At 45.6% G+C, this 14,954-nt stretch overlaps 1 protein-coding gene across 2 annotated transcripts in view; it reads left to right on the top strand.

Moving 5' to 3' along the window:
* Window positions 1-14,954, top strand: part of nol4lb (nucleolar protein 4-like b) — a 159,928-nt gene that overhangs the window by 79,591 nt on the left and 65,383 nt on the right. For both annotated transcript variants that reach the window (XM_046365357.1, XM_046365359.1), the window contains exon 5: window positions 4,639-4,786. In XM_046365357.1, coding sequence (XP_046221313.1) covers window positions 4,639-4,786 — 148 coding nt within the window. The remainder of the gene's footprint in view (window positions 1-4,638; window positions 4,787-14,954) is intronic.

The following is a 14,954-nucleotide window of genomic DNA, read 5'->3' on the forward strand; positions in this document are numbered from 1 at the left end:
TGGAGCATCCAGGTTCTTTGTGATGTCTGCACTACAGTATGACTATGATCTCTTTTTGCTGATAATGACTGCAGAAATGTACACAAAGTATGCACACCCAACTGCCTATGGCATTTTGTTTAATTTGGTCCTCTGAAGAGGCCGTGCATATACTCTGTACAAAACACTGTTCTTTCCATGACAGACTGACCAGGTGAATCCAGGTAAAAGCTATGATCCCTTATTGTTACCTGTTAAATCCATTTCAGTCAGGGGAAGGGGAGAGTGCAGGTTAAAGAATGATTTTTAAGCCTTGAAACAATTGAGACATGGATTGTGTATGTGTGCCATTCAGAGGGTGAATGGGCAAGACAAAAGATTGAAGTGCCTCTGATCAGGATATGGTAGTAGGTGCCAGGCGTACCAGTTTGAGTGTGAAGAACTGCAATGCTGCTGGGTTTCACTCAACAGTTTCCCATGTGTATCAAGAATGGTCCACCACCCAAAGGACGTAGAGTCAACTTGACACAACTATGGGAAGCATTGGAGTCAACATGGGCCAGCCTCCCTGTGCAACCTTTCGACACATTTGAGAGTCCATGCCCCAACGAATTGAGGCTGTTCTGAGGACAAAGGAGGAGGGGGTGAAACTCGATATTAATGTTTTAAACACTCAGTGTAGTTTATCATTATTGATCCTGACATCTAGGTTTCATCATTATTGAGCGTGACTATACGCTGTCCACTTATCATGCAAAATTTAAGGGGGCATCGCCTGAAAAACCAACTTACAGTTAGTCCTCTCCAGACAGTTTCATCACTGCCCTTGTTAGTGAATCAGTGTAGTTTGTGTATTCCCTTCATGTTGCTCAATCAGAAAAAGACTGATACAGATAGTGATAGCAGGCTATATGACGCATGTGTACATTGTGTGTGCATGATATATGATGCATGTGTACTGTTTGCGCATGATATGATTTGTGCGTGTATGTGCATGCTATATAATGTGTGTGTACGGATGTATGTGCATGATATATAACGTGTGTGTGGATTAGGGTTGCACATTTTTGGGAATATTCAGAGGTGGAAACTTTCCGTGGAAATTAACGAGAATATGGGAATTAACGGAAATACTGTGGGGCAAAAAAGTATTTAGTCAGCCACCAATTGTGCAAGTTCTCCCACTTAAAAAGATGAGAATTCTGTAATTTTCATCATAGGTACACTTCAACTATGACAGACAATGAGAAAAAAAAAATCCTGAAAATCACATTGTAGGATTTTTAATGAATTTATTTGCAAATTGTGGAAAATAAGTATTTGGTCACCTACAAACAAGGAATATTCCTGGCTCTCACAGACCTGTAACTTCTTTAAGAGGCTCCTCTGTCCTCCACTCATTACCTGTATTAATGACACCTGTGAACTTGTTATCAGTATAAAAGACACCTGTCCTCAACCTCAAACAGTCACACTCCAAACTCCACTATGGCCAAGACCAAAGAGCTGTCAAAGGACACCAGAAACAAAATTGTAGACCTGCACCAGGCTGGGAAGACCAAATCTGCAATAGGTAAGCAGCTTGGTTTGAAGAAATCAACTGTGGGAGCAATTATTAGGAAATGGAGGACATACAAGACCACTTATAATCTCCCTCCATCTGGGGCTCCACGCAAGATCTCACCCCGTGGGGTCAAAATGATCACAAGAACGGTGAGCAAAAAGCCCAGAACCACACGGGGGGGACCTAGTGAATGACCTGCAGAGAGCTGGGACCAAAGTAACAAAGCCTACCATCAGTAACACACTACGCCGCCAGGGACTCAAATCCTGCAGTGCCAGACGTGTCCCCCTGCTTAAGCCAGTACATGTCCAGGCCCGTCTGACGTTTGCTAGAGAGCATTTGGATGATCCAGAAGAAAATTGGGAGAATGTCATATGGTCAGATGAAACCAAAATATAACTTTTGTAAAAACTCAACTCATCGTGTTTGGAGAACAAAGAATGCTGAGTTGCATCCAAAGAACACCACACCTACTGTGAAGCATGGGGGTGGAAACATGCTTTGGGGCTGTTTTTCTGCAAAGGGACCAGGATGACTGAGCCGTGTAAAGGAAAGAATGGGGCCATGTATCGTGAGATTGAGTGAAAGCCTCCTTCCATCAGCAAGGGCATTTTTAACATTTTTATTTGACCTTTATTTAACCAGGCAAGTCAGTTAAGAACAAATTCTTATTTTCAATGATGGCCTAGGAACAGTGGGTTAACTGCCTGTTCAGGGGCAGAATGACAGATTTGTACCTTGTCAGCACAGGGGTTTGAACTTGCAACATCTAGCTAGTCCAGTTACTAGTCCAACGCTCTAACAACTAAGCTACCCTGCCGCCCCGCGTTGAAGGTGAAATGTGGCTGGGTCTTTCAGCATGACAATGATCCCAAACACACCACCGGGGCAACAGAGGAGTGTCTTCGTAAGAAGCATTTCAAGGTCCTGGAGTGGCCTAGTCAGTCTCCAGAGCTTAACCCCATAGAAAATCTTTGGAGTTGAAAGTCCTTGTTGCCCAGCAACAGCCCCAAAACATCACTGCTCTAGAGAAGATCTGCAAGGAGGAATGGGCCAAAATACCAGCAACAGTGTGTGAAAACCTTGTGAAGACTTACAGAAAACGTTTGACCTCTGTCATTGCCAACAAAGGGTATATAACAAAGTATTGAGATAAACTTTTGTTATTGACTGTTACGAATCCCTTTTGGCCCGACAGTCTAGGGGGGGGTAATGAGACCAGTACCATAACTCATGCAAATTCTAATTGTGACAAAGTAAAAGTGAGAACGAAATAACCATCTACCGTCAAACTCAAGGTTTATTTGAAAACACACGGTAATGGGGGGGGGCGGGAAGCAGGAAAAGGGGCTGAGCTGGACCCAAGGAAAGAAACAATAAGTATTCAAAAACACCCCTAAGCTAGACTAGCCTACTTTAAAAACAGCTAACTAACCAAAAATACAGTGGGTGGTCCGCCCAGTTCTAACTAGTGCATTTAACAAAGTCTACCTCCGGATAGTGTATGCCCATGGGCGACTTGTCTTGGTTTTCCCTTTTCCCACCAGCAAACAAACACCATAACCAAAACAATACTCACAGGTGATGACAAAGTGATATGGTGGTGCTCAAACAAAAGAGAGGTTAATACACAAAGAGAGCGTGAAACACAGATACCTACAGACATGGCATTTACAGAGAGATTTAGCTCTAGAGCAAACAACTGACAGGGTTTTTAAACCAAGGGAAAGGAACTGTGATTGGGTAGGAAACAGGAGGAGGTGTGTTTTCTGATTGATGATTGAATTGGTGACTGATTGGGGAGTGATGATTTTCACCTGTGAGGGGAGAAGGAGAGAAAAGAACACAGGATACACACACACACACACACACAGGATACACACACAGGATACTGGTATCCGTAACATTGACCAAATACTTATTTTCCACCATAATTTGCAAATAAATTCATTAAAAATCCTACAATGTGATTTTCTGGATTTGTTTTCTCATTTTGTCTGTCATAGTTGAAGTGTACCTATGATGAAAATTACAGGCCTCTCTCATCTTTTTAAGTGGGAGAACTTGCACAATTGGTGGCTGACTAAATACTTTTTTGCCCCACTGTATATGATGTGTGCACATGTGTGTTGCGGATGTGTGAGACTATAAGTGCTTGTACACGCTCATACTGCAAGTGTATGGAAAGACTTAATAACCAGTTCTAAAGTGCAGTGGATGGGTCTGTTGGAGGGAAACGCTGCATCTTGACTGTCTGTCTATTGTGTTGCCTGAAAGGCAGCTATCTGCAGCACTCTGGACCTCATTAGTGGGAGTGCCGGGCTCTCAGATCCGCTTTGCTCTGTGCTGCAACCAGAGGAGCCTCACTGACACAAGTCAAACTAACAGGATTGGAATGAATGTAGAATCATCTCTGATATGGAAATGAAGATAGGGGCCTTAACCCTTATGGTGTCATTAGTTGGTTTTTGGCCTGGGTTTGGCTCCGGTCATGGGGCCTCAGCTGGACTTCTAATGCTTAATTCATCTTTCTTAATGCTCTGTATGCATGGTGTATAGGCCTGCTTCTAAAGGCTTCTGGACCTGGTAGATGGAGTTGTTATTGTATTTTGTCTGTAGTCCTCTGTCTGCTGTGCTCTTTGCCTTAATGCAGTGACTAAAAAGGGAGAGCTACTGTAATGACTGATGTGTATCACTTTGCTGTATTGCGAATGTGCCACGACAGGCTTGCCTTTGAATTTGGTCCATAGTCTCATACTCATAATCGTAAATTGTTGGCGGGTTATGTTGTTTGATTTATTTACAACATAACACTTAGCAGTCCAGACATGCATTCATTGTCTTAGTGCAAGGTGTCATCTACTCCGTCAGTAGCCCATTTAGGTTGTCTCCTGACATAGACAGGGAGCCTCAGTCCACCTCTTTTGGCAACCTCTCTGATGTCTGAGGTCCGATCCGTCACATGTAACGTCTGATATCTTCCAATCTCTTTATTTTCTCCCTCTTTCACCTGTCTTAGCTGTCCATGGAATGACATGATAATATCCCCCCCCCCTCTTTCTCTCTTTCTCCCTCTCCCTGTCTTTTTCTGTCAGGATGAGACTTCAGTGAGCAGTGAGGACTTTGATATGAACGACCCCACATGGATATCAGCTGATCACGGCCCTGCTTCCAACCTGAGTCCCCCGAACCGCAGAGAGAGAATGCACAGCCCACAGAACGCACACATTAAGGAGGAGGACGGTAAGAAAGAGCTCCTATTGCTGCTTTCTCGCTCCTCTCTCTCTCTGTCTCTCTCTCTCTCTCCGTGTGTGAGCACAACACACTCATCCGTATCCCCTTTCTTCAGACTTACACATCTCTCTGACTATCTCTCTCTCTCTCCCCTGATCTCCCCTCTCTCAGCTCTCTCTTTTATTGAAATTAAATCCCTCATAGGTATGGTTGGTGGGGAAAACTGAGAACTTTGAAGAAAGGGATTTGTGTACAGCTGCTATAAAGAGACAGTACAATTAGCTGTTCAACACTGTACCCACAACAACATGCACTCCTCACACTAAGTCAGTCAGTGTGTTAGTTAGGCTGGTAGAGATAAAGCTCTTTGGATTTTGATGAGAGTGGAGTGGAAAGGCCAGGGTGAAGCGAGAGAAGATGTTGAAATCAATTTCGATCACCATTCTGCTCTCCCTGCTTCCGGTGTGGGGGAAGGGCTACTGTTCCCATACCAGTGAGGAAGGGGGTGAACAGAGAGGGTTGGATGGAGGTATGGATAGAGCTGGGAAAAGAGGAGCAGGGATCCATGTGGTCCTCTAGACCAGCTAGAGAAGGCCTCCTGGGACAGGTTAAGCCACCACCACCTAAATGGTGCTCACCTTGAACTCTGTGTGGGGACATGACAAAAGGTTCATGTATTCTAATCCACACTCTGTAACAGCCAGTGTGAGTGGTACTGAGCAGGGAAACATTTGCCACTTAATAGAAGTACCAGCGTGTTTTACTGAGCACCGTGATGTTTTTCCCTGACTCAATCTTTCAGCAGGCTGAGGAGAAACAGCTTGTCCGTGGTGATTGACATGGCTTTGCCTGCTGCTGCTGTCAGGTAAATGTGCAGAGGTAATGTTCCCAGAGAGAGCCATCATTACATGTCCGTTCGCTGCCTCTTTAGCCCGGCAGCAGCAAGCAGTAGCAGATGGGACCTGGGAGCAGCATTGCACACGGCGGATGGACGCACCGCCGGAAATAAGCTAATAAATCAAATAGCTAACCGTGGAGAACACCGCCAGCCGTGCTCTCTCCTTCTCTAACAGGGGAGAACACCGCCAGCCGTGCTCTCTCCTTCTCTAACAGGGGAGAACACCGCCAGCCGTGCTCTCTCCTTCTCTAACAGCGGAGAACACCGCCAGCCGTGCTCTCTCCTTCTCTAACAGCGGAGAACACCGCCAGCCGTGCTCTCTCCTTCTCTAACAGCGGAGAACACCGCCAGCCGTGCTCTCTCCTTCTCTAACAGCGGAGAACACCGCCAGCCGTGCTCTCTCCTTCTCTAACAGAGGAGAACACCGCCAGCCGTGCTCTCTCCTTCTCTAACAGCGGAGAACACCGCCAGCCGTGCTCTCTCCTTATCTAACAGCGGAGAATACCGCCAGCCGTGCTCTCTCCTTCTCTAACAGCGGAGAACACCGCCAGCCGTGCTCTCTCCTTCTCTAACAGCGGAGAACACCGGCAGCCGTGCTCTCTCCTTCTCTAACAGCGGAGAACACCGCCAGCCGTGCTCTCTCCTTCTCTAACAGCGGAGAACACCGCCAGCCGTGCTCTCTCCTTCTCTAACAGCGGAGAACACCGCCAGCCGTGCTCTCTCCTTCTCTAACAGCGGAGAACACCGCCAGCCGTGCTCTCTCCTTCTCTAACAGCGGAGAACACCGCCAGCCGTGCTCTCTCCTTCTCTAACAGCGGAGAACACCGCCAGCCGTGTTCTCTCCTTCTCTAACAGCGGAGAACACCGCCAGCCGTGCTCTCTCCTTCTCTAACAGCGGAGAACACCGCCAGCCGTGCTCTCTCCTTCTCTAACAGCGGAGAACACCGCCAGCCGTGCTCTCTCCTTCTCTAACAGCGGAGAACACCGCCAGCCGTGCTCTCTCCTTCTCTAACAGCGGAGAACACCGCCAGCCGTGCTCTCGCCTTCTCTAACAGCGGAGAACACCGCCAGCCGTGCTCTCTCCTTCTCTAACAGCGGAGAACACCGCCAGCCGTGCTCTCTCCTTCTCTAACAGCGGAGAACACCGCCAGCCGTGCTCTCTCCTTCTCTAACAACGGAGAACACCGCCAGCCGTGCTCTCTCCTTCTCTAACAGCGGAGAACACCGCCAGCCGTGCTCTCTCCTTCTCTAACAGCGGAAAACACCGCCAGCCGTGCTCTCTCCTTCTCTAACAGCGGAGAACACCGCCAGCCGTGCTCTCTCCTTCTCTAACAGCGGAGAACACCTCCAGCCGTGCTCTCTCCTTCTCTAACAGCGGAGAACACCGCCAGCCGTGCACTCTCCTTCTCTAACAGTGGAAAACACCGCCAGCCGTGCTCTCTCCTTCTCTAACTTAAGGAGACAAGAATCTTATCTGCTATTCTTCAATAAGTTAAAAGTCGAAACGTCTATACAGAAAGGCTTGTTGTTAGCTAGCCATTTGTGTTGTAGCTTATAACCTAATGTTTTCTGTCTGAGAAAATGAGATGTTTATGGGAACCTCTAATATGGCCCTCCAATAGAGAACTTTGATAGGCAACCTTGACTTGTCACTGGGAATGATTTGCCGGAGGGAGTAAACCTTCCTCCTCGCTGTCTATTTTGAACAGACTGGCTCCTCTCCCATCCATCCCATTTATCTGTTCTCTGAGGTGGGGGGGGGGTCACACTTTGACTCAGGGTTGTGACATATCCCAGGAGCGCCCCACAAGAGATTCTCAGGCCCAGTGCTTAAGAGTGGCTATGATTGCACTGGGGCTCCAGAGGGAACCACGAGGGGCTCCTGATGCACTGACCTCCCCAGCGAGGCTCCTCGGGTAGCTGGCTGAGCTGTGGAGTGGCCCCTCGAGGAGCTCTCACTGGAGCTGTGACTGGAATGGTCATTGGGCAAGTGTCTGTGACAACAAGATGTACGACTCTGTAGTAGGCACTAGGCACTTCCCCCTCACCAGAGAGAAAGGGCCCACAAGACTCAGCCAATCAGACATGTTATCCAGGCGGATTACTCTGTACTTGGGTTGACATTCTTAGTAACGAAGTACACCCATTACAAGTGATTTAGGAAGTTGTCGGTTTGTTTCTGTGTGTGTTTCCTGCTTTGGATTCTTACATGAATGATGGAGCACTGCTCTACTCATTCAGCTAGCTACTGTGATTTCCCACAGTAAAGTGGAGGACTGTACCATATAGGGAAGGTGGTGGGAAACACTATGCTATATGATGACTGGGGACTCGGACCACATGGTCCATGCATGCAGAACTATGACTAGCTTTGAACACACACACACACAAAGCAAGAGAAACTGTCTGTAGGCTTTAGAAACCATCTGACAGGCTGAGTAATTTCCCTACATTTCCCTAAACAGTGTACACGTCCTGCTAGTGCACGTTCAGTGCATGTGACGCACACTGTTATGTTATTTATAAAAACTCATCCTCCATTTTTTATAAAAACCCTCATGGTCAGAGCTCACAGTGCAGCCAGAAATGTGTTGAGATGACCGCACAGTGTCTAGGTCCCTGCTTCCCTCCCTGGAGGCAGAGAGAGCAGACCAGAAAACAACCACCTCACTGCTGCAGCCTCTAGCCCAGTGGCACACATGGCCTAAGGAGTTTGAAGTCACTGAAAGTAGGCCAGTTGAAAATGACAGGATGGCTTTGACCTGCCTCACCTCGAGCTACACGATCCAGGTCACCTGTTAGAGAAAATAAATAGATGAGAATGACAATGCTGCATTATCTAATATTCAGCGTAATGAGCTGGGAAGGAACGTGACAAAATATTGTTTGGACGGCTGGAATATACTGTTTTTAAACAGTTTAGGTAGTGGTACCACTGCTGCTTCAAAACACTCTAATGGGACCAGACCTAATCAGACCTAGCTAATACTTGTTATAAGCCCCACCGACTTCTTCACATCAGTATTGAAAGAAGCTAACAGAAGAACACCGTATGTATTATTGGGGAAAATAGATGATACCTCAATAACTGTCTGTCCCTGACCGTAGTACTGGGCTAAAGACAGACGCAGGCTAGGGGGCCTTCAGAATAAACCTGCCTCTATTTGGTTGAGAAGATCAGTGGATACGTCCCAAATGGCCCCATATTCCCTATATAGTGCACTACCTTGGTCAAGATTCCAGGGAGTAGGGTGCCAAATGGGATGAAACCAGTATTTCTACTGCTGCATCAGAACTGATTTCCCACATAGGCAGCGCCACAGTGCACGGGGCTCCGAGGCAAGTAAGGGGAGGGGTTAAAAATGGTGCTGGTAATAATGTGATAACCTAATGGAAATACTATTAAATATTCAGCGTCATTAACATATGACATTTCCCAGTGTGTTCTATTTGATTGTGTGTGTGTGTTTGCCAAGTTAATCTCGTGGATTTGTGGCTCGGATTCCATGCACGCACGAGAGGGAGGCTGCAGAGAGAAGATAAAAAATCCTCTTCAGATGAATTATAGGAGATGACCAGGATAGGAGGAGTATGCTGTTATTTTGTCCAGTTTGACTACACCTCCACCTTCCCCCAAATTCACAGGCTCCTGAGAGATGCCAACAACCATAAATGTGTGTGATCATGCGAGTGTTGTGAGAGCATGACTACCACTAGTTGTGTTTGTGAAGAGGAAGAAGGCTTTCTGCTGAGTTAGGCCCACCCCCCTCCCTCCCAACACACACACACAAAAATAATAAGGCAAGTAAACTAATTATTTCAAGCAAAAGCTCACTCGCAGGGAGAGAGACAGGTAACAATTTGTTTTGTTTATAGGAATGAATACCAGCTGTGATTGAGAGCCTGCCTGTTGGCATATTTATAATCAGTGTTTTTCTCTGGGAAACTGCAATTAGGTAGCTGACTTTAAGCAGGACCAGCGTCTCAACCTGGTCTTAATGAGGTAGTAGTGACTAGCTGGACGCTGCCTCAGAATGTTGTGACTCCCTGCGGCTGGCTGCACAGGAGGCCATGGGGATAGAGAGGTTGGAGTCCTCCGTCTGCTTTCCTCCGTCTGCTTGCTAACTACTAAGCTCTTCCCAGAAAACCAGTCTCATTCCCTGGCTGAGTACAAGGTGTGTGTGCTGCCTGAGAGTGTGCATTTTTTAAGACCTTGGGATCACTCCCCACCCATGTCTCTTATTGTTTTATGGTAGGGTAGAAGGGTGCATTTCAGAGAACTGGCGTAAAGGTTGCCCCATAAATCCCCAAATTCTGAAATCAGATAAGGATGGAGCGACAAAGTGTGTTTGTTTTTCTACAAGGTGGTTCCTCAGCAGCATCCAGTGACCAGAGGTATTGCGACAGCTCCTTTAGCCTCAGCAGGCCAATGTCGGCAACAACAAAAGAAGGGTTCAGAGCAGTTCAGCACCCTTTCATAGCCGTCATTGGGTTTGTGTGAAATAGCTGTCCGTTTCACACAACTAAGCTTGCTATGTGTGACTAGAGTCAAAGATGTCATGGCTAGACGTTAAGCTGTTACCTGCAGTACATACAATACAGTGCAGTTGTAATGAAGTGGCCTATTGTGTAATAACATCTAATTAAATTCTAATTATTGAATATTAAATATTATTTACAGTGCACCACCTGTATGTTCTTATTCCGCAAGTGACAATCAGTGCAGTGCTGTACAGTGTAGTACAGTACAGTGTATTACAACAGTATTGTACAATAAAGTGCAGTGAGTGACTGGGTCTACCTACCTGCACTAATGGAGATATTCTATTGTGTTTGTCGGCCTTAACACCAATGATGGTGTACATCCTATCCTTCCACAGTGGGGAATGGGAACGACGGCAGAGTAGATCCAGAGCTGACAAGATGAGACAGATGTTTCCAAGAGAGGGATAAAATGAGATCACTCAGGAACCCAGCTGCCAGGTTAGGCCTACTACACCTCCTATGGACGTGGACAGAAGGGTTAAAACCATCCCACCATCTGCCTCACAGCCCCGGCTTCAGATCATCATCTAGCGTAACACCCTCTCGTACGTACACACAGCTAGGTCAAAGGCTGTGTGCAAGGTGAAGTTGGGAGGAACTCTGGGCCACAACACTGACAAGCCCTCCATGGGCCCGAAGGTTAGCTTGGTGTCGTAGATATATTTACACATTGCATACTGCACTTTCCCTTGATCCCTAAATAATCAAATACATCTCATCAATTCAAATATTAGTGTTGGAAATCCTTTCATCTACAGTGCCTTGCGAAAGTATTCGGCCCCCTTGAACTTTGCGACCTTTTGCCACATTTCAGGCTTCAAACATAAAGATATAAAACTGTATTTTATTCTGAAGAATCAACAACAAGTGGGACACAATCATGAAGTGGAACGACATTTATTGGATATTTCAAACTTTTTAACAAATCAAAAACTGAAAAATTGGGCGTGCAAAATTATTCAGCCCCCTTAAGTTAATACTTTGTAGCGCCACCTTTTGCTGCGATTACAGCTGTAAGTTGCTTGGGGTATGTCTCTATCAGTTTTGCACATCGAGAGACTGACATTTTTTTCCATTCCTCCTTGCAAAACAGCTCGAGCTCAGTGAGGTTGGATGGAGAGCATTTGTGAACAGCAGTTTTCAGTTCTTTCCACAGATTCTCGATTGGATTCAGGTCTGGACTTTGACTTGGCCATTCTAACACCTGGATATGTTTATTTTTGAACCATTCCATTGTAGATGTTGCTTTATGTTTTGGATCATTGTCTTGTTGGAAGACAAATCTCCGTCCCAGTCTCAGGTCTTTTGCAGACTCCATCAGGTTTTCTTCCAGAATGGTCCTGTATTTGGCTCCATCCATCTTCCCATCAATTTTAACCATCTTCCCTGTCCCTGCTGAAGAAAAGCAGGCCCAAACCATGATGCTGCCACCACCATGTTTGACAGTGGGGATGGTGTGTTCAGGGTGATGAGCTGTGTTGCTTTTACGCCAAACATAACGTTTTGCATTGTTGCCAAAAAGTTACATTTTGGTTTCATCTGACCAGAGCACCTTCTTCCACATGTTTGGTGTGTCTCCCAGGTGGCTTGTGGCAAACATTAAACAACACTTTTTATGGATATCTTTAAGAAATGGCTTTCTTCTTGCCACTCTTCCATAAAGGCCAGATTTGTGCAATATACGACTGATTGTTGTCCTATGGACAGAGTGTCCCACCTCAGCTGTAGATCTCTGCAGTTCATCCAGAGTGATCATGGGCCTCTTGGCTGCATCTCTGATCAGTCTTCTCCTTGAATGAGCTGAAAGTTTAGAGGGACGGCCAGGTCTTGGTAGATTTGCAGTGGTCTGATACTCCTTCCATTTCAATATTATCGCTTAAACAGTGCTCCTTGGGATGTTTAAAGCTTGGGAAATCTTTTTGTATCCAAATCCGGCTTTAAACTTCTTCACAACAGTATCTCGGACCTGCCTGGTGTGTTCCTTGTTCTTCATGATGCTCTCTGCGCTTTTAACGGACCTCTGAGACTATCACAGTGCAGGTGCATTTATACGGAGACTTTATTACACACAGGTGGTTTGTATTTATTATCATTAGTCATTTAGGTCAACATTGGATCATTCAGAGATCCTCACTGAACTTCTGGAGAGAGTTTGCTGCACTGAAAGTAAAGGGGCTGAATAATTTTGCACGCCCAATTTTTCAGTTTTTGATTTGTTAAAAAAGTTTGAAATATCCAATAAATGTCATTCCACTTCATGATTTTGTCCCACTTGTTGTTGATTCTTCACAAAAAATACAGTTTTATATCTTTATGTTTGAAGCCTGAAATGTGGCAAAAGGTCGCAAAGTTCAAGGGGGCCGAATACTTTCGCAAGGCACTGTATGTCATTTCTTGTAGCTTTCCTTAATAACACACAGAGCAGGACAATGCTCTCTGGATGTAGACCCTAGTGCTTTCTCCTCTCTTCCTTTCTCTCTCGCCATGCTTTTCCTGTTTGTCTCCTGTAAAGGAGCTTAAGTCTGCATGTTTCCCTTACCCAACCTTCTGGGACCCCCGCCACCACCCCCTCCTCTGCAGTGCTGCTGCCTGATCCCCTGCCTGCTGCCTTCTCCGTGGGCTTTGGGCTCTTGTTGGAGGGTAATGAGATCAGATAAAGCTCTCTTCAACTCCGGCTCTAGCCCTGCCCACAGTATCCTACACTCCAGTCACTCACAGCCACAGCCTGATACTGGAGGAGGGGAGGGACTCCGGGAGAGAGAGTTGTGCAGTGTGGCGCAGTGCTGTGCTGAATTCAATGGGCTGGACATGGAGGGAGGCAAGGAAGACAGGGCTGGGCCTGAGGTGGCACTGGGACTGGGCACTGCTGAGGAGAGATGCTGCCACATGACGACTTAGTCAACATAGTGCTTACTAACCAGGCTAATGTCCTTCGTCATCAGAAATACAGTATCATTAATATCAGGCACAATTATAGGCTGAACAGGTCAAATTTCCAAATCCTTTGGTTTTCCCAAGATACTCCCAACATGGCCACTTCCACTTGGCCATTTGTGCCTAAAATGGATTACTGTTAGAAGAGGGAGTGAAAGTGTTAGCTACCAGCTCCCATTTTGACCAACCCTGAGGTTATAATTTACACTGTACACAGTTTTCTGACTCTGACAGTGATTTATGATTTTATTTTTACATTCATGGGTCAACTCCATTTTCTCATTCTCCTAACCCTCAACCCCACTCTTTTATGTCCCTTCCAGCCTTGAGGATATTGCCTTGCTGTGTTGGGCTGGTTGATGGCGGGAGGATGGGCTCGGGCTGGCTGCATGGGGCTGGGGAGTGTGTGAGCTTTAGTCTGCCTGCTTCAGGGACAGGCACTCCCAGATGATGGATGGATGTGACTCTGTGCACAATGTACTGCGCTAGGCTAACCCGAGACACTGAGGGTGTTTCCCAATACTACCGTTCTCCGAGGACGTTCTCTTGAGTACGTTATTGTGAGGATGAGGTTGTACAGAATGCATTTAAGAAGCACTACCCCCTCCAGTGCTACTGCATTTCCTTTCACCAATACAGACATCATGAGAACTACATAAAGCAAACACAAGCTTGTAACTTCATACTTAGCAGCTAGCTACAGTGCCTTGAGAAAGTATTCATACCCCTTGACTTATCCCACATTTTGTTGTGTTACAGCAACTACACACAATATTCTAAAATGACAATGTGTTTAAAATGGAATACAGAAATATTTAATTTACATAAGTATTCTCACCCCTGAGTCAATACTTTGTAGAACCACTTTTGGCAGCCATTACAGCTTTGAGTCTTTCTGTTTACACAAATGGATTGTGTAACATTTGCCCCTTATTATTTTAAAAATTATTCAAGCTTTGTTCAGTTGGTTGGTAATCATTGCTAGACAACCATTTTCAGGCCTTGCCATAGATTTTCAAGTAGATTTTAAGTCAAAACTGTAACTCGGACACTCACAAACATTCACTGTCTTCTTGGTAAGCAGCTCCAGTGTATATCTGGCCCTATGTTTTAGGTTAATGTCCTGCTGAAACGTGAATTCATCTCCCAGTGTCTGGTGAAAAGCAGTGTGAACCAGGCTGTCCTCTAGGATTTTTGTCTGTGCTTAGTTCCATTTCTTTTTCATCTTGAAAAACTCCCCTATCCTCAACGATTACAAGTATACCCATAACATGATGCAACCACTACTATACTTGAAAATATGGAGAGTAGTATTCCGTAAAAAAAAATTATAATAATGTTGATAAACATAATTCCACTTTGGCATTATGGGGTATTGTGTGTAGGTCAGTAAGTCATACTTTGATTTTGACTCATACTCTGACCGTTTCCTGCTCCAATTTGCGTGCTCAGAGCATATTGAGAAACAACAAACTCACTCAGAAAGTTAGCTACACAGTCTGGCACTACACACAGTTCCCTCCCTTTCCTGATCCTGTCAGACACTCTTTAGGCTATGTGTTAATAGTTGTCTCCTGTTTTTCTCTTGCTTAGAGCTCAGTCATAGACATAGGTCTAAATAAAGTTAGTGTGCAGTGTAAAATCAGTAGTATATGTCTGTGATGCTATGTGTTTCCTTATTAAACTACTTAAAGATATCTTGCCCAAGATGATGGCAAACTTAGAGAGCAATGTTTATGGACAATGTGGAGAAATTGCACGTACAGTGGGGCAAAAAAGTATTTAGTCAGCCACCAAGTG

The sequence above is a fragment of the Oncorhynchus gorbuscha genome, linkage group LG10, assembly GCF_021184085.1.
Source record: "Oncorhynchus gorbuscha isolate QuinsamMale2020 ecotype Even-year linkage group LG10, OgorEven_v1.0, whole genome shotgun sequence".
In the NCBI taxonomy this organism is placed as follows: Eukaryota; Metazoa; Chordata; class Actinopteri; order Salmoniformes; family Salmonidae; genus Oncorhynchus; species Oncorhynchus gorbuscha.